We start from the raw sequence: 19,039 nt of genomic DNA, 5'->3' as shown, positions 1-19,039 counted from the left end.
TCAGCCTCCAGGCCCTTCGAAGGCTTTCCTAGGCACCCTAGTCGAGGTGTGACTCATCCTTTGGGAAATGTGACTCCTGTGATTCATGTGCGGAGGGGCTGCCCCAGACCTGCTTTTGTAGGAACAGGCTGCTTGGACTTGTGCTTGGAGCCGTGCCTGGGAGTTCCTCCCACCTTTGACTCTCAGCATCACTCCACGATTCTGGAATGTCTTGCAGCTGCTAAGCTGGGACTCCTGCCTTCTTTGGACAGATCACTTAGGTGAACACATCCCATTCCCACCTTCAATGCCTCGGTTCTGGGAGGCGGCGATCTGAACTCTACTCCATACTGTGCCCCCGGGCACCCTGAGGGGTCCTGAGCAAGTTCATTCCCCAGGGGTGATGGGTCATTGGACCTGTACCTTTAGCACAGACAGGGTCACAGTGAGGAGGGAGGAGCTTTTAGCTTTTTGGCAAGAAGGGCCTAATGCCTAATGGTGAGGTTATCTGGCACGCTGCCTGGACACATCTCTGAGGCTAGCACTGGTTTGGACCTGCTTGGAAGGAGCCGCACACAGACCAGAGCCTCAAAGGCGCCCAGCCAGGCCGCACAGAACTTGATGATGCAGGAGCAGAGGGCCAAAAAGCACCAATGGGGATTTCTCTCACAGAAGTTTCCTAAGGAGGGAGCCTTAAAGGGGGAAAATGGGCATAAAGATATGTTTTGATAAAATAGGACTTAGCTTTATAGAGAGATTTTCTTTTTTTTTAGAGAGAGAGAGAGAGAGTGAGCCAGGATGAATGGGGTTGGGAGGGGTAGAGAGAGAGAGAATCCTAATCAGGCTCCACATCCAGTGCACACAGTCCAGAACCTTAGATCCTGACCTGAGCTGAAACCAAGAGTCCATGGCTTAACCAACTAAGTCACCTAGATGCCCCTAGAGAGAAATTTTGTCAAATTAAATTTTCCTGCTACTTCCAGGAGAGATCCTATCTGTTTATTCATGAGTTGCTTAGTTTCCATGAACCAAGAAAGGGAAAGTGGTTAAAGCAGAGGGAGGACTTCCGTCCCCGCAGAGGTGGGTGGGATGGGGAGCAGCCATCTGCTGTTCCTTTTGATGCCGAGATAGTAGCAGAGCCAGATGCCATTGGACATTAGTGATCCAGGTTCTTTTTAGCTTCTGTGAAAACTCTTTTCAAGTATTTTTTGTGTGAATATTTGTCATCTCTCTAGGATGGTGGGTGCTGTGGAGGGAGCAGGGACAACCCCAACTGCTGCCTGAACCAGAAGAAAGACTGCTCAGTAAGTGGGTCCTCCTCTCCCTGGAAGCCTGGGGGCTGGTCTCAGATCAAAGGAGGCGATGGATTCTCTTCAAACTCTGAACAGCGTGGCTGGAAGAGGGAATAGTTATGCCCGGAATTGGGGGAGGGGGGGCGGTGAATATGCACATTAGCCCTGGGTCTTCTGGCAAGAACTCTCTGTTCCTGCCTTTCCAGGAACTTCTGGGCCCTCCACCAAGTGGCTGAGGGCTGCAAACAAGCTTGCTTGGACAAGGGGCTGGGTAGGTCCCACAGGACATTTTAAAGGAGGAGATAGGATATCACCCTCATGTTCCCTTTTCCAGCGTGTCATTCTCTCGCCATCTTTGTTCAACCCAGAAGAGTTCATGCCACTGGACCCCACCCAGGAGCCCATCTTCCCTCCAGAGCTGCTGGTAGGTGGTGCCCAGAGAGAGGCCCAACAAAGTCTCTGTGCCATGAGCCTCTGGAGACCCACTTTATTTCATACCAACGGGGACCTTTGTGTCCTGGTCTGTTCTTCCTTCCTTCCTCTGACACCCAGAGGAAAGGTCCTTCTGTCACACACTCCCAAAGAGACTCACAGTTCTCCCACACATGGTGCCCTGAGCACAGAGAGCGTCCGGCACATCTCGTAGAGTAACAGGTGCTCCAGAAACATCTGCCGACCTCTTGGCTAAATTGAATGCATAAACCCCCAAGCAACCCATTCTCTTCTCTGCAAGCAGAGAAACGAAGAAACAACAAACGAAGAAAGCTGTACTCAAAGGGTTCAATCCATGGCTTGCAGCTCTGTTTTAGGAACACTCTCACACTCACCCTCTCACTGTGGCGATTCTGCTTCTTTGCTCCAACATTTGTGGCAGGGAAAGAATTGAGCCCCTCTGCGGGTTCTCAAGGGCAGATGCCAGGGGGTGTTGCGCACAGGAAGACACCTAGTGAGTCCAATGGGCCGGAAAGAAGGGCTTTGCAGCTGGCCACCGGCATATCTTTCTCTGGATTGTGCATCTTGCAAAAACTATCAGTTTGATCTGTTTTTTTTTTCTCCCAGCCCCACAGCACCCCTCACACACTAGAACCGGCCCTCTGTTGTATACCCTGATACCCCTTTGTCACACCTCTGCCTCCTCCCACACCCCGTCCACTACACCTCCGGGAGACAGTGAGGGACACTGCACAGAACCCGGGCTTTTGGTCAGGACGGTTCTGTTGTGGCAGGTGAAGCTCCCATAATCTCCTGGTCCCCTAAAAACAAAGTGAGATAACCTATGTAAGAGCTGCAACACACTCCCTGCCTCAATACAGGACATTCCCCTTCCTTCTCCCTGGACCTATATCATCATTCTTAATTCAGCATCAAACAAATCGGTAGAAGAGTTGATCCCACTGCAGACTTAAATATATCAGGGAATGGCAGTGGGAAGGGGACAGTGCGGTAAGAAACTATATTTTCCAGAGGCTGAAAGATGTTCCTCAGAAGCAGCTGTGTTTTAAAGGCGAGCGAGTGACCTGGATCCAGGCCTCCACCCTGAAGGAGCTGCTGGACCTCAAAGCCCAGCACCCCGAGGCCAAGCTGGTGGTGGGGAACACGGAGATTGGTAAGAGCCAGGGTAGCCGTGCCGCCTGCCTGGGGCCAGTCTACCTGGAGCAACCCCTCCCTGGCCCCATGTCCTCAAAACACTTGCTTCTCCTTCCCTGCCCTCCTTTCCCATTTCCTATATGGAGGTGATAATACCTCCTTAAGGGGTTGTTCTCAGGACTGGATGACGTCCTTGCTGACTGCTCTGCATAAACACGTAGAGGGCCAGCGATGTGCCAGGGACTTTGGGATCAATTGTCACTCTTCCTTCCCCTGAGCATCTCCCAGTCTGAGTGAAGATGGAGTAATGTGGGTCACATGTTAGGCTGATGCCTGACAGATGTTAGGGGTTCCACAAATATCATTCTCTTGCCCTTCCCTTTTTCTGGGGGTGATGTGGTAAAGGCCAAGGAGAGGTGTCCAAATGTGATTGTGTCTGCATTGCCCATAACTGTGGCCACCTCCCTGTTGGTGCCACCTCCTGGGACATGAGGCTCACAATATGCAAATAGGTCAGGGTGACTCATGTTGTGTAGCTCTCCGCCCCACTCCTCAGAGGGACAGAAGCAGAGGTGCTTGAGTCCCTGCTAATCTCCATCCACTTCTGGAGCTGGCCTGTCCCATTTCCACTTTGCTGGGTCCTAAGCCCAGGGAGGCTCCGAAGAAAGAATCATGGCATAGCCAAGGTCTACCTTAGAAGACCTGTGGTTTGGGGGTGTGGGGGCTGGACATGCTTTTAAGCAGCCACAAGCAGTCCTGTGGGAGTCTCCTGGCTCTGGTTCTGGAAGGAACCCTCTGGGCCCTGAATTCTTATTGGATCTGTAGACACAGAGGAGAGGCCCTGCCTTGGCTTCAAGCTGGCAGAAGTACAGAGTAGGCCCTGCCCTTGTGAACACAGGTGCAGGACAGAGACCCCAATAGTAGTAATGTGACACAGAGGGGCTGGCAGGGTGGCCTATGAGATGTGCCTCAAGTGATGTGACCCTGACGGCCTGTGTCGTTATGGCCCTAGGGTCCAGGGAAGCATGAGTTAAAGCAGACAATGACTGCTGGAAGAATTTTCGAGCTTCTTTGACCTAAGACATGTTCCTTGCCATGGGGTCGCCTAACATCCTGGACCCAATCAGATTCTAATAGAAGGGAATCCACAACAAATGTATAAGCTTCAAGTTAGAAATAATTCCTTGAGACCACTGCATCTGCCTCACCCCTTCTTCCTTATACAAGTACACCCAACAGGATAACCACTGACAGCCGGCGCAGGGGCTTGGGGGAAGCTAGACGTAGAGAGACTTGTCAAGATGGGCCCCATATGCCTTCTACCTGCATTCTTTGTCCTGGGAGCCAATATTCAAACAGGCCAGACTCCTCAAAACCTGGACCACCCATCAGAGACTCTAGTCAGCACACAAGAGGGTGGAGAGGAGGCACAGACTTTTCTTTTTGAACCTTCCCATCTGGAGCTCTGTGGGAAGGGTTCAGAGGGTGCAGAGCTAACCGGGTCTGAGGAACAGAGGTGAGTCTGTTCGCAGAGCTTTCTAACTTGACTGGCTCAGAATAGAAATCAGGTACAGATGTGTGGTCCCGCAAGCCACGCTCTTGAAGGCCTCAGGCAGATGTTGGGGACCGAGGAGGCAGGTTTGATGCTTTCTTCCTTAGACAATTTCCCTTTTTGTCTGAGTGTTGGACTTTCCTGTTTTATTACTATTATACTCCGACTCTAAGAATTGCTCATGAACTGAAACATGCCTATTCTTAACTGTGTAATTTGGGCAAGAGCCTAATCTTCCTAAGCCTTAGCTTCTTCATCTATCAATGGAAAGTCACAGTATCTCACAAGGCTATTGTAAGGCTAGAATAAGTTAAAATATGTAAAGCATTTAGATGGGTTCCTGACATATTTTAGTATGCTGTGTCTTCATATGTGATCCCCTCCACGCCTGCCCCCTCCCCACACACATGTTAATTCAGGTTCATCTCATTTGAAACGAAAAAAACACATTAGTGGAGCCTAATGTGATTCCACGTGCACTGAGTGTGTTTTTGACACAATCAAGTGTGCTTTGCTTATTGAAGCACAGAAATCGTAGTAAAGGTGTCAGAGCACAAACACAGAGTTAGGAAGCTAGATGAAGAAAATGAAGCTTTTGTGAGCAAAAAAAAAAAAAAAAAAAGTTTATCTCATTTGAATTCCCATAGGGTTTTTTCTCAGGAGGGAGAGGAAGACACAGTTTTCAGGCCAATAGTGTGCAAACCGTACTGAACCCCCGAATCCTGTCTCCTGCACCTGCCAATGCCAAGACCCTCGCAGAGCATGATGCCATTGCGAATATGTCCTACATCCTGTGTGAGTGGTGGGAAGAGTGCTGAGGCCTGTTCTGGTAGGAGCCTCTGACTTCAGGTTTCTCGTTTCTCTCGAGGCATTGAGATGAAGTTCAAGAACAGGCTGTTTCCTATGATTGTCTGCCCAGCCTGGATCCCTGAGCTGAATGCAGTGGAGCACGGACTGGAGGGTAAGGAGACATTTGCCCTGAGCCCAGGGAGGGAGGGGCTGGGATGCCAGGAATGTGTCACAGGGGGCATAGGAGATGCCAGGAAAGCCACTCCTTTGACTCTCACTGCTCCCTGCTTCTTCTGGAGTCACCCTGTATGGAGTGAAGGGCACCCTTCATTGCCTTCCTCCCCTGAGCATCCATGGTAGGGTGCCAGTGGGTAAGGGGGGCTGTGAGATTTTCAGTAATCATTCTCAGTCCTGGCTACACATTAGAATCACTCATGGGGCAGGGGTCAGTGCTCAGAGATCTTGGGTGCTTCTTAAAAAAAGCCAGGACTTCACCCTCAGATATCTGATTTTATTGAGTTGAGAACCACTGGTTTAGAGAGAAATGCATTCTGGTTGTAGCATCAAGAGACCTGTGGTTGAGTCTTGGCTCTTATAATTAGCCTTGTGGCATTTGGCAAGTCATTTAACGTCTCTGGGCCTTCATTTCCTCATCCATGTAAAGACGTGAAATCTGGTTCAGCCTCACGCAGAGACCAGTAGAGTGTCCTAGGAGCTGTGTATGAAGGTGTCTTCTGAGCTGGGAAGGGATCCACTGTTATTCTGAGCTTGTGTTTCCAGGTATCTCCTTTGGAGCTGCTTGCCCCTTGAGCATTGTGGAAAAGACACTGCACGATGCTGTTAACAAACTTCCTGCCTACAAAACAGAGGTGTTCAAAGGTGTCCTGGAGCAGTTGCGCTGGTTTGCTGGGAAGCAGGTCAAGTCTGTGGCGGTGAGTCCCTGTTCAGGGGTCCCCAAAGCTCAAGATATGAGGCCTTTGTCACAAGGTGGGGGTGGGGTGGGGGCTGGTCTGGTCTCTGACGAAGACCCAGCGGGCCTTGAACTTTGGTGCTTAGAACTGCCTGGGGTGCTTGTGAAAATGCTGATTCTTGGGCCCCACTCTCAGAGATTCTGACTCAGTAGGGCTGGGCTGGAGCTCCGAAGGTGCTTCTGATGAAGGTGGCCTGTGGGTCACTCTGGCTGGCTATCAGCAAGTGGATGAGATTTTAGTTAGGGAGAAGCCAAATCGGGAGGGGGGACTGCCTTTCAGGGTTGAGAAGAGAACCAGAGGGAGACTGCCCCTGTCCGAGAGGAAAGAGGGGTCCAGCCATTGACTGTTCACAACCAAACTTCAGACTAGTTCCCAGGCTCCCTGTTTGCTAACGATGTTCTCACACCGGGGGCCATTGGAGGCTCAAGGCAGCTGATGGCGTTGAGTGGAAAGCCACCCCTTCTCTTCTATTTTGTTGTTGTTTTCCATAAGAACAAAACCCAAAGCTAAAAGCCCAATCCCATTCCTTCACCCTAGCCTAAGCCCCTGTCACCTCTTATTGTGGACGAGAAGGCAGAAGCTCAGAAAGCTCCACTGAGTTCCCCAGCTCGGCTGGAATCTACTTTGAGGAAACACTTGCATGCATCACGGAAAAAAACACCTCAACTCTTTCAGAAAAAGTTGGGGTGAAATTGAACAAATTAAAGGAGCTGACCCAGGTCATCAACTGGTACATTTCAGACCTGAAATCCAATCCTAAGTGTTTGGGTCTCAAATATTGTCGTGGATGCCCAAGTGGTGCTAGTCTTGTGCCTTCAGCAGATGTCACCCACATGCCCATGGTCAGGAGCCAGCTGTGAGAGCAAGGTTTTCCTGGGTGGGCTGGGCTCTCACACACTTTCTGTTTGTTCTAGTCCATTGGAGGGAACATCATCAATGCCAGCCCCATCTCTGACCTCAATCCTGTGTTCATGGCCAGTGAGGCCAAGCTGACCATCGTGTCCAGAGGTGAGAGCTACATCATGCAGAAGTCGAGAAGGAGGACTGTGTGGGGAAGTATCATAAGATAGGTCACTTTCTGGAGAGACAGAGCCCAAAGTTCAAAAACCTGGCTGTCCTAAGGTTTGGATCCCTGGAAACTGCAAGGGAGATATACCCAGGTTGGAGGCCAGGAGAGTTGGACCATGTCTTTATTAAGAATTCACAACAGGGGATGCCTAGGTGGCTTAGCAGTTAAGCTCCTGCCTTCGGCCCAGGGTGTGATCCTGGGTCCCAGGATTGAGTCCCACATCAGGCTCCCTGCCTGGAGCCTGCTTCTCCCTCTGCCTGTGTCTCTGCCTCTCTCTCTGTGTCTCTCATGAATAAACAAAAAAAAAAACAAACAAACAAAAAAGAATTCACAACAGCCTCTGTTGTGCAGATGCCTTACCCACTGGTGTGCTAGAGCTGGAATGCACAGGCTTGCCACAGCCTGGATTTTTAGGGAGTCTGAGTGTTTGTTAAACATGGCCATAATTAACAATTGAATTATATAAAATTACAGTAGAATAAATGACATTAAAAAGAAAGGTAGTAAATAGTAAAAATTCATCACTTTGTCTATTATTTTAGTCTATTTTACTATTGCCCATGCTCTTAAGGTTATTCCCATCCATTATAACTGTAGACTGGAAATGCTATATCACAGTATGCTGCTGTGCATCTTCCTTGTCTGAGGGTCCCCGAGACCACTCCCAGGTTTGATGACTCATGGGAGGTCAGGGAGGACTCAGAGGACTCAACATATCATTGTACTCATGGCTATGACTTATAAGTGGGAGGATACAAAGCAAAATCAGCCAAGTGAAGAGGGATATAGGGCATATGCTGGAGGAAGCCAGGCATAAGCTTCCAGAGCCTTTTTCCGATGGAGTCACACAGGACACCCTTAATTCCTTCAACAACAAGATACATCATAATCAGGCATGTGAAGTACAGTCTTCCAGGGAAACTCTTTAGAGACTGAGCACTTAGGGCTTTTATTGGGGGTGGTCACATAGCTCTGCCTGGCACAAGCCAAAAGCCCAGACATTCAAAAGGAAGGCAAGTGTTCAGCATAAACCCGGCTGTTTATATGAACAGTTTAGACACAGTGAGTCATTCCTACTGGAGAATGGTGGGGACTCTGCTGAAATCCACATTCTCGGAGGACAGCCCACAGCCAACTGATAAGCAGGCTTTTCAGGAGATGGTAGGCCTGCTGTGTCAACTCCTTGCTACCTTCTTTCCAACTTCATGTTCACTGATGTCACCTGGTAGCTTGAAATCGTCTATAGCAAGAGTGTTGATACTGTAGAAGCTAGCAAATACCACAACTCAGGGCTTCCCCCTGCCCACACATAATCAGTTGTTAAACATGTACCAGCACACCACTGAGTAAGGATTTTAGATAGAAGACCCTGGCCCCAATGTACCAGCAACTCCCTCTGTTTGTGGGCACCAGAGACCAGGGTGGGGAATTCACTGGTAGATTGTTCTCTGCTTTCTCACACTGGCCTCTCTGCATCTGGCTTTGTAAGGCATCAAGAGAACAGTTCGGATGGACCACACCTTCTTCCCTGGCTACAGGAAGACCCTACTAGCTCCGGAGGAGATCCTGCTTTCCATCGAGATCCCCTACAGCAGGGAGGTGAGATGTTCAGTTGTATCCCGAATCACTCTTACCGGGGCTAGGCGCCAGACGAAGAGACCAGAGTCTGCCCTGGGGACCAACCTTTAAAACATCTCTCAACTTTAACATTGTCTCTGAACATTGCCTTTAACCAACCATATTTCTCTTTGGACAGTGAGGAGTTTCAGGGTAGGGGGCATAGGGCATGGCTCGGACTGTGAAACCGACAGCTAGACATGTGATCTTGGGCATGTCAGTTCCACTTTCTGAACCTCAATTTCCTTTTCTGTAAAATGGGCACGATGTGACCCACTGTGGAGGTTATTGTGAAGATTGAAATCGAGAATTCATCAGATTCCCAGGAGATGTCTAGGAGTCAGTGGGGCGCTCCGGCGGGCAGCTAGAACACGATTTCAGAAGCACGTCCAGCTGTGGAGCATTCCTGCCCCAGGTCAGAGGAGAGGGGTTTGACTGCTGAGTGAAGAAGCTGATTCAGGCCCTCACATGCTGATGAGGTGTTTATTTACTGACCTTGCTCTGGGTTGGCTTAGTTGAATTTCTGCTTCATGGGCAGTTTTTCTGCCCTGTTGAGGCAGGTCTGGGCACTTCTGGCTGCCTTGCTGTTGTTCCTTGGGGACTGTGGTGTCTTCATCTGTGTGATTCTCTCCTCCCTTGGCAGCCACACATTCTGTAATGGACCTCATAGAAAAGTGATCTGTGCAAGGCCGTGAAACCAGCCTGAATAGAGAGTATTATGGGTCTCACCCCAGCTAGTGCTCGAGTGAGTGTTACAAGGCATGTTTGCCCTTGCTAATTTTGGCCTCCTTAATGAGAATGCTAATGAAAGTAAGGCCATTATGTCCCCAAGGTGGTTTCTTCATGACTTCCTAGCTTGTCCTTATAGACCATTTTGAGCAGTGATTCCCAGAGTTTTTGTATTTCACGGATCAGTATCTTTTTCTTTTATTTAATTATGAGTTGGGGAAGGATGAGAAAACAGATAGCACCGTCCAGTTTTTATTTTGCCAGATAGAGACATTCACAAAAACATTTCATAAAAGAAAGGAGATTTTTATACCCAGAATTAGGAAGGATTTCTTGAAAAAGAACAGCTGCCAATCTGACACTGACATTTCACGGTACCCCAGCAGAAATGTCACCGTGGACTGGCACGGTCCTGGAAGTGAGCAGCTGGAACCTCTGTTCCAGAACCAAGTTCAAACTCTGGGCTCACTGTCCCAGGACCGTGTTTGACATCAGGGATCTAGACTAGCTTTATGGTTGAGAGAAGTCTCTGTGGCTTCTTGGAACAGAAGCCTGTGGCCATGCTGGACTTCCACAATGGGCCTCATTGTGCTTTCTCCAGTAAATTTTCCCTTAAACTTCTGCCTTTGATGTTAATTAGAATTTGTGGTGAGTTCAGACCTCGAGCAGAACTTGGCACAGAATGGGCTTGCTATCAGATGGTTCTCACCTGGAAAGCAACTCATGCTCCCCTCCTATTGAGAGGCCCTGGCTTAAACCCAGGGGGAATGGATGTGCAAAGCACCAACATAGCTATTGTTTCTTAGGGTGACTCATTCTTTCAGGAAGCAAGGTTTCTAACTGTAGCCAATAGGCCAGTGGGAGGGACAAGTTAGAGAGGGCATGTGCACAGGTGGCCAGCTGAAGGTGTGCTTCAGACACCCTCTGGCATCTTGTTGTATCTGTGTGAGAGGCAGTCAGGCCGCTTTGGGGCTGTGCCAAAAGCGGAGGTTTTGGCACAGCCCCACAGAGGCTGGGTGGCTCAGGTGCTGTGTGGTTCAGAGGCTGGGCATTGGGATGGGAAGATGGGGAGGCTGGGGGTCTCTGAGGAGCCTTTGAAAAGACGTCTTTCCTCTTCCTACCTGTTGGTTGAGAGCACCCCGTTCTCCTTTGTCCCAGACTTTCAATTTTCCTGACTACCAGGGAGAAATCCCAACCCTTCCCAGCTTCTGGGAATGTTATGTGGAACTCCTCCTGAGAATGTCTTGGTTCTGCTTGGATCTTTGATTCCTCCCTCCGGCCCCTTCCGGGTTTGCGATGGCCTTGTCCCTTTATCCCTCCTTGTGTCCCCATGCTGCAGCGTTGCCATCTGCAGTCCTTGCCAAACAAGATGGGAAACAAGAACCCCTTGATTATTTTTTAGGGTGAGTTTTTCTCAGCATTCAAGCAGGCCTCTCGGAGGGAAGATGACATAGCCAAGGTGACCAGTGGCATGAGAGTCCTGTTCCATCCAGGAACCGCACAGGTAAAGGAGCTGGCCCTTTGCTATGGCGGAATGGATGACAGAACCATCTCAGCTCTCAAGACCACACGGAAGCAGGTGGAAAAGTAAGAGCCACCAGCAAGATAAAACCGCCACAGCTGCTATGACTCCTAGTTGTCCTACTGTTGCTGCTACTACTGCGATGCCTATTGCTGTGACCACTGTTACCACCCCTGCTCCATTTACTACTGCTCCTAGTAGCATGGTTACTGCTAATAGCATCGCTGTTGCTGCACTGGCGTCACCATTGCTACTACTGTTGCTACTATCACTACTGCTGTTACCGCTACCACAACAGCCATAACTACGGTTACTATTCCTATTAGTGCTGCTGCTTCCACTACAATTAGTACAGCTAGCGCTAGTCCTATTGTTACTGCCAGTACTCTTACTACCATTCCTGATGCCATCACTCCTGCTTTTCCTACTACCATCACTACTCTAATGTTACCACTGTGGCTAACCCTACTATCACTATTGGTACTATTACTGCAGTCTCTTGTACTACTAATACTATTATTACTGCTACTACTTTTACTGCTGCTACTCCTAATATTACTACTAATAGCATTACTGTTGCTGCTACTGTTAATGCTATTACTATTGCTATTACTACGGTTGCCACCATTACTGTTACTATTGCTAAACTAATAGTATCACTGCTGCTGCCACTACTTCTACCACGAAACACAATATTACTGGTGCTGTTGCTACTACTACTGCTACTTCTCCTTGTTCTACTACTTCTCTTATTTCTGCATTTGCTACTACTATTACAGTTGCTTCTACTACTACCACTACTACTGTTCCTGCCGCTGCTAGTATTACCTCTACGACTATTGCTGTTGCTACTCCTGCCACTACTACTGCTACGTGGCTACTATGGCTACTATGGCTACTATTACTACTGTTAGGATAGGGCAGCAGTTTTACCACGCCCTTCACTGGCACTATCCTCTGTAATCCTTACGATGACCATATGGATAAATAAAGCTTACCTTTGGAGTTTGGTTCCTTGGTTCCAATTCCTGGCTCCAACACTTACCTGCTGGGTTATATGAGTCAAGTTACTTAACCTTCTCATGCCTCAGTTTTCTCATTGGTAAAATGTGTCTAAAAATTTTCCCTGGTACACTTTTAAATTGAAATGAAAAGTAATGTTTCATATAAAGCACTTAGGATTTTGCCTAGTATATATGATAAGGACTCAATAGATTTTACTATTATTTTGGTGGTATTTAAAAAAAATTATTGTATCTCTTTTTAAAAATGAGGATGCTTGAGGCTCAGGCAAGTAACTGGCCCAAAATTACAAATCTCTAAGTATCTGAACCAAATCTGGAACCAAGGTTCAGACAACTGTCACCTTGTACATAGCAGCCCACGCAAATGATTCTGAGGTCCAGATAGGGACACTCTCTCACTTGTTCTCTGGCAGTTTATGGAATGAGGATCTGCTGCAGAACGTGTGTGCAGGCCTGGCAGAGGAGCTGAAGCTGTCCCCCGATGCCCCTGGCGGCATGGTGGACTTTCGGCGGACCCTCACCCTCAGCTTCTTCTTCAAATTCTACCTGACAGTGCTTCAGAAATTAGAGAGAGGGAACTTAGAAAATGTGAGTATGGGGGTGGGGATGGTGGCAAGATACAGACTCTGTGCAGGACTCTTGTTTGGGGATTTAAGGAACCAGTCTGAGTGAGGAGGACTCACCTGTGGACCAGGTGATCAATTTGCTCCTCCCTTCCGACGTCTGAGGGTAGAGAAGAGAGGACCAAGGACTCATGGCCCAGGTTGCCAAATGGAAATGGGAGCCAACAGGGTGGCTACGAGGCAGAGCACTGGGCTGGGCATCAGTGACATAGATTCTGGTCCTTGCAGTCATCATTTCACCTAAGAACTCGAAAAGGTCACAACTCTTGAACTCTTGGCTGGAAAAATCTGCACAAGGGCATGGGTAGACCAGATGACCCTTCCAGAGGCTGGCTGAGGCAACTGTGGTTTTGTAGTTAGAATGGGAGTGAGAAGGGAAGGTAGAATGTGAAACGACATTGGGAGGTGGGGCTGCTATAGCCGGGGGCCCAGTGGTCACTGTGAGGGTGCACATTCTGGAGGAGGTATGGCTGAGCGGGAATCCATCTCCCCACATTGGTTCGCCAAGTGTTTATTTTGTACCTTTTATACATAACACTGCGCCAGGCACTAAGGGGAAGCCTTGTGTGGCAGGGAACCTGGTCAATAAAGGTCAGGCTAGAGTGACAACTGAGAAGATGATATGGGTAGTGCAAAGTAGGGAAGGCTCCTCCCCACAGATGTGGGGACAGCTGACTGAAATCCCTCTTTGAAAAACATTCATAATACTTATTTTCTTCTGGTTACAAAAGCAATAAACTTACTGTGGAAAACTTAAAAAACCCCGGAAATGTGATAAAAATTAAAATTGAAAATAAAAAAATGAAACATTTTTGAATGGAGAAATTAAAAACTTTTCAAATTAACTTTTTTGAAATTAAATTTACTCTTCTCTCAGATCCCCCAGAAAACTACTGCTACTATTTTTGCTTATTTCTCTGACCTTTTCCCTACATTTATCTGTCCATCTGTCTGTCATTCTGTTTTCTCTCTCTCTGTCTGTCCTTCCATCCACCTATTTACAGACCTGTCATCCTCCTAGCTTTTGATCTGGAACATATCACATTCTAAACAGGTTCGAGGTCATGCTGTGTTTATGCTGTGTTTTATGTCCCCCTTCATTCTGTTGAGATTATATTGTGCATGTTTCCCATACCATATTTCCCACAGAAATGAGGAGGAAGAAGAATTTTCCAGCAAGGCTGGGGGAGAAAGAGCAGTGTGCATAAATGCAGGAGGGAGGGAAACCATTTGGTGTGTTGGAGGAAGTACAAACCATTCACCATGCAGGCTGCAGGGTTGGGGGAGTTGCTGAGGCTGTTATTAACTACTGAGCTCCCAAGCCTGCATGCTGATGTTAAGATAGAGCCAGCCAGAACTCAAAGGAATGTAAAATGAGGAGATGAGGGGAATAGTTGTAACTTCTACCCCTTGGGGACAATCAAGGGTGGGATCAGTGGTAGAAATAGTCACGATCACCACGGTTCTCTTGCCTCCACAGAAGTGTGGGAAGCTGGACCCCACCTATGCCAGTGCCACCTTACTCTTTCAGAAAGACCCTCCAGCCAACGTCCAGCTCTTCCAAGTGAGTATACAGAATGTATGGCTAATATCACTGGCCTCTGTAGGTCATATCAGATGATGCTGACCTTTTGGTGAGTGACCAACTTGAGTTCTGTATAGGTGCTCAAAGCTCCTTAGTGCTCTGCATAAATATCCAGTGAAGAAAATGGGAATCCTATTAATGTCAATGAAGCTATTTTCTCTCTTCCTTACTCAAATTTCTCTCTTGGGATTACTCTCATCTTCATCTGCTCCTTAAAGAAAAAGAAAAAAAAAATTTTTTTTTCCATTTTGTCTTTTCTGGTGCCTCTGTGGGGCTGATGTGAAAAGCCAGGAGTTCTCTTGACCATGTAAACAAAACAAAACAAAAACAAAACAACAACTTTCTATCAATGGCAACTTTTTGGGAAGCACTAGGTCAAGGCTCAGCTTCTCCCATAAACATTTTGGGTTTTGTAGGCCATACAGTCTCTGTTGCAACTCCTCAACTATGTCATGGTAGCATGAAAACAGCTAGAGGCAATACATAAATGAATGTGTGTACCAATAAAACTTTATTTATAAAAGCAGCCAGTGGGCCACGTTTGACCCACAGGCCACGATCTGTGGCCCCTGGCTAGAGTATGGTGGTCCCAAGTATGAACTCTGGGGTCTGACCGCCAGGCTTGGAATCCAAGCTCTGCTGTGTCATAACTATAGCTAGATAGCTAGATAGCTCCTGGCATATATTAAACATTCAATACAATATTGGCCATTATTATTATTACTTGGAACAACTCTTAAACAGAATTTTATTATAAATACTTTTTAGAACATTTGGAAAGTACAGAAAGACATCAAGAAGAAAACAAAAAGATCCCACCTCCAAGAGAAAAATCATTATATTCTTCTTTATGTCTTTCCGGTTTTTCCTATGCATATATGGAAATGTATATACTACGTTTATAAAATGTATGTTTTCCCTACAGAATTCAAATGCTCATAGACACACACAATGTTTTATGTCCTGTTTCTATATTTAACACTGAGTATTCTTTCCTTCTCATTAAAATTCTTTTAAAGGATGTCTTAACAGTTGTGTGCTATTGCATCGTATGCATAGAGCATATGTTTTTACTCAACCCCCAGTGAATGGACATAGAGGTTCCTCTTTAGTAATTTATTTTTTGTTCCTCTGTATAATGATACTATGGCACCCTTCTCAATGACTTCTTATCTGCCTTTCTGTAACTTTGCCCTATGCCCCTCCTGCCTCCCCACCCTCCCCAATCCTTCCTCAGGTTTGCTTCGGCCTGAAGCTCTTGCACTTTCCTTGGGCCTGTAGGGAAACAGTGTCCTCTGCAGCTCAGCTTGACTGGTGACCACATTGTTTCAGGAGGTGCCTGAGGGTCAGTCTGAAGAGGACATGGTGGGCCGGCCCCTGCCCCACCTGGCTGCGGCCATGCAGGCCTCCGGGGAGGCTGTGTACTGTGACGACATCCCTCGCTACGAGAATGAGCTGTCCCTCCGACTGGTCACCAGCACCCGGGCCCATGCCAAGATCAAGTGAGTGTCGTAAATATACTCAGGAAGAAGGGCTCTGGGAGGCTTCTCTGGGGCCTTCTGGTCTAGAGAGGAACACAAGGACTTGTCTTAAAATCACATAGGAGAGGACCCCGGGATGTTAGGGGCTCAGTGATTCCTGGGAAGGTGAGGGGGTGACGTTGGAGGTATAGATAGGGGCCAGATAAGGAAAGCCTTGGAGTGCTGAACCAGGAGATTATGCTTGGTCTGAAAAGCAGGGAGGAGCTTTTAACAGGAGTGGGTTAGATCTGCACTTTGATAATTGGGCTAAACTTCGGTGCAAAATTTCAGTAGAACTTGAGTCAGTACTAAGGGGAGGAGAGTCTGATGGACCTGGGATTGTGTCCCTGCCTCTGTGCTTTGCAACAGGGACCTTGGCCTGCATATGTAAGCTCTCAGTTTCCTTGTTCATAATAGGATGTTTGCATAAGGATCAGTGATAGAGTCCACAAAGGACCTAGGAGAGAAGAGTGGCTCATACTTGTTTGTTGAACTTGGAGAAACCAAATGACAAGAATTGCCACCTCAATAATAATAATAATAGACACTCATATGGCACTTAATATTTGCAGCAGCCTGGTTTAAAGCATTTTACATATATTGGCACATTTACTCCTCTCAGCAACCCTATAGGCGGGTCCTATTATCTCCATGTTCCAGATGAGGAAATAGGCAGAAGTATGGTCAGTTACTTGCCCCAGGTCACAGAGTTGACAATGCCAGAGTTTGCAGCAAAGCCGGGGTTTGAAGCCAGGCAGCATTAGCACTGGGCTGTACTGCCTCTGGATGTTCAGGCCAGAGGCTGAATGTGATTTGCTGGTGACGTTAGACACATGGCCTGCTGAGCAGAGAAACTCTCCCTTGGGCTGCATGCATTAGGGAATCCAGTCTCTTCTTCATTGGTGTTTCCTTTGCTGCTCTTAGCCACCTGGATACAGGCTCTGGGAATGGTAACATGGACACAGACAAAACCTAACAGATAAGTAAACTCTTCCAGTTCTGTGGGGGAAAAAAGTTTAAGAGAATACAGTTGCCAGCTATAGGGTAAATGCATTTGTCTTTGTCCTTGTCTTGAGCCCATACTGAGCACGCTGACCATGATACCCATTGTCTACATTCAGAAAACTTTGCTCCATCTGAGGGATGTATGAATGGATGTAGGAGGATGGGGATGGGGCTTTGTAGTAAATGCAATGATCCGGGCTTTTCTGGCTGCATGCACTTAGAAGGGAATGAGATACAGCAGAAGTGCACCTGGCTTGGGCTTTTGCTAACCTCACTTCGGGCCTAACCCCAGCTATGCTGCTCTCTGGCTAGGTGACTTTGGAAAAGCCACTCAATTTTCTCTAGCTGAGTTTCCCGAATGTAAACTGAGAACAATGACAATGACTCTCTGGAGCTCTGATGCGGATTGCCTGTTTGGAAGTTGATTGGTGTGCAGAGTAGTTTCTATACTATTCTCTGAGGTGCCTCTGTGCTAATTTCCCCATGGGGGCCTGGGCCAGTTAGAAGTACAGTGACACAGGCTCCAGGTGTTCTTCCTCTCAGGCCTGCTGATGGCCGGGGTGCCCTGCTGCCCTGGGATAGCTCCACGAAGGTGGGGAGAAGAATTTGGCTGTGTGACGATGTTCAGGGTCATTTGATCAGTGGTGAGCAGAAGCTTTCAAGAGTAAATGCTACTCACTGTGATTTGGTTCCCTAGTAGAGGCTCCATGGGATGGGGGAGGGGGGGGCTGTCCTGTTCATCTTCCATCCTCCCTGCAGCACTCAGCATGGTGACCTTCACAGGGTAAGCATTTAACTAGCGTTTGCAGAACAGGGTAGAATAGGATAGAATATAGGATAGGGATAGGATAGAATAGAATAGAATAGAAGGTGGAGAAGGGAGGAATTCAATTGAGGACAGGTATCCAGTGGGGTGATGGGTCTTCTGCTTTGGTTTCCTGCCTGGACCCCTCACTGTGCTCATTCTTGCAGGTCCATAGATACTTCAGAAGCTGAGAAGGTGCCAGGGTTCGTTTGCTTTCTCTCTTTTAATGATGTTCCTGGGAGTAATAAAACTGGAATTTTTAACGATGAAACAATCTTTGCAGAGGATGAGGTACGTCTTGGCTTTTTTAAGATATGAAGTTAGTGTAATGAGCAGTCAAGTTTTAATTTGTGCTCATGCGTCTAAATCCTAATCTTGAAAGGATTCCATATTTGCACATACTGTGGCCATCATCTGATTGGCCAGGGTGAAGGATAATCTGTAAAGGGACAAAGTCTGTCTGGTGGCACTTTAAACTTTCACTTAGTGTTTACTTGTCTATTTATTTATTTATTTATTTATTTAATCTTTAAAAAAAATTTTTTTTATTTATTTATGATAGTCACAGAGAGAGAAAGAGAGAGAGGCAGAGACACAGGCAGAGGGAGAAGCAGGCTCCATGCACCAGAAGCCCGACGTGGGACTCGATCCCAGGTCTCCAGGATCGCGCCCTGGGCCAAAGGCAGGCACCAAACCGCTGCGCCACCCAGGGATCCCCTACTTGTCTATTTAACTGACGGTTGCTAATTGCACATAGTAGGATGATGCCTGGCCAGAGTGGCATTAAAACAAGACAGGTGATTGTTTTTGAACTACCAATTAGGTTCTGAAGGGTATAATATCAAGATCCTTTTTAAAGAAAATAAAAATATGGCAAACAAACTAACTAGAATAGAAATCACAATATCATCACTATGTGTATTGATAATTCACTTATACAAAAGTTCATCTATCGATTTCAACCATATATGGAAGTCTCCTGCATACACACACACAAAACTTTCCAAACACTCAAGATGGTGGCTACAAAAATCCATACACTTATAGGATAGTCCTCAGGCAGTCATTTTACAATTCCAATACAAATCAAATGCAAATTGGAGAAGACTAGGGTTGCTGAAGGGCAGATTCACTTTATTATTAATGTACAAGTGAAGGAGAGAATCCAAAGCTATAACCATGGAGATACAAGAACTCCATTTGACAGAAGAACAAATTGCTTTTAAAAACTACAAGAGCCTCTAAGACTGCTGCTAGCAGGTGTAATCACCATAGCACTACTCAATTAAGTCAACAACTTGACAGCATCCTCAAGAGATAACCATCAGAGACTGTGTGGAGTTTTCTTTTCAGAAACCTTGTATTCCTT

The 19,039-nt window shown here is 47.2% G+C and overlaps 1 protein-coding gene across 4 annotated transcripts in view; it reads left to right on the top strand.

Moving 5' to 3' along the window:
• The window catches only part of XDH (xanthine dehydrogenase), a 59,905-nt gene that overhangs the window by 17,533 nt on the left and 23,333 nt on the right, over nt 1-19,039 (top strand). For 2 of the 4 annotated variants that reach the window (XM_049095338.1, XM_049095337.1), the window contains exons 7-18: nt 1,215-1,283; nt 1,606-1,695; nt 2,736-2,877; nt 5,279-5,371; nt 5,980-6,131; nt 7,085-7,178; nt 8,729-8,838; nt 10,988-11,172; nt 12,546-12,720; nt 14,239-14,319; nt 15,673-15,842; nt 17,838-17,961. In XM_049095338.1, coding sequence (XP_048951295.1) covers nt 1,215-1,283; nt 1,606-1,695; nt 2,736-2,877; nt 5,279-5,371; nt 5,980-6,131; nt 7,085-7,178; nt 8,729-8,838; nt 10,988-11,172; nt 12,546-12,720; nt 14,239-14,319; nt 15,673-15,842; nt 17,838-17,961 — 1,485 coding nt within the window. Of the gene's footprint in view, nt 1-1,214; nt 1,284-1,605; nt 1,696-2,735; nt 2,878-5,278; nt 5,372-5,979; nt 6,132-7,084; nt 7,179-8,728; nt 8,839-10,987; nt 11,173-12,545; nt 12,721-14,235; nt 14,320-15,672; nt 15,843-17,837; nt 17,962-19,039 lie in introns of all 4 variants that reach the window. The other 2 variants (XM_025454250.3, XM_049095336.1) reach the window with 1 other exon arrangement.

This window comes from Canis lupus, chromosome 17 (assembly GCF_003254725.2).
Source record: "Canis lupus dingo isolate Sandy chromosome 17, ASM325472v2, whole genome shotgun sequence".
Classification (NCBI taxonomy): domain Eukaryota; kingdom Metazoa; phylum Chordata; class Mammalia; order Carnivora; family Canidae; genus Canis; species Canis lupus.
The sequence above is the reverse complement of the archived record's forward strand: the minus strand, read 5'-3'. Positions and strand labels throughout refer to the sequence as shown.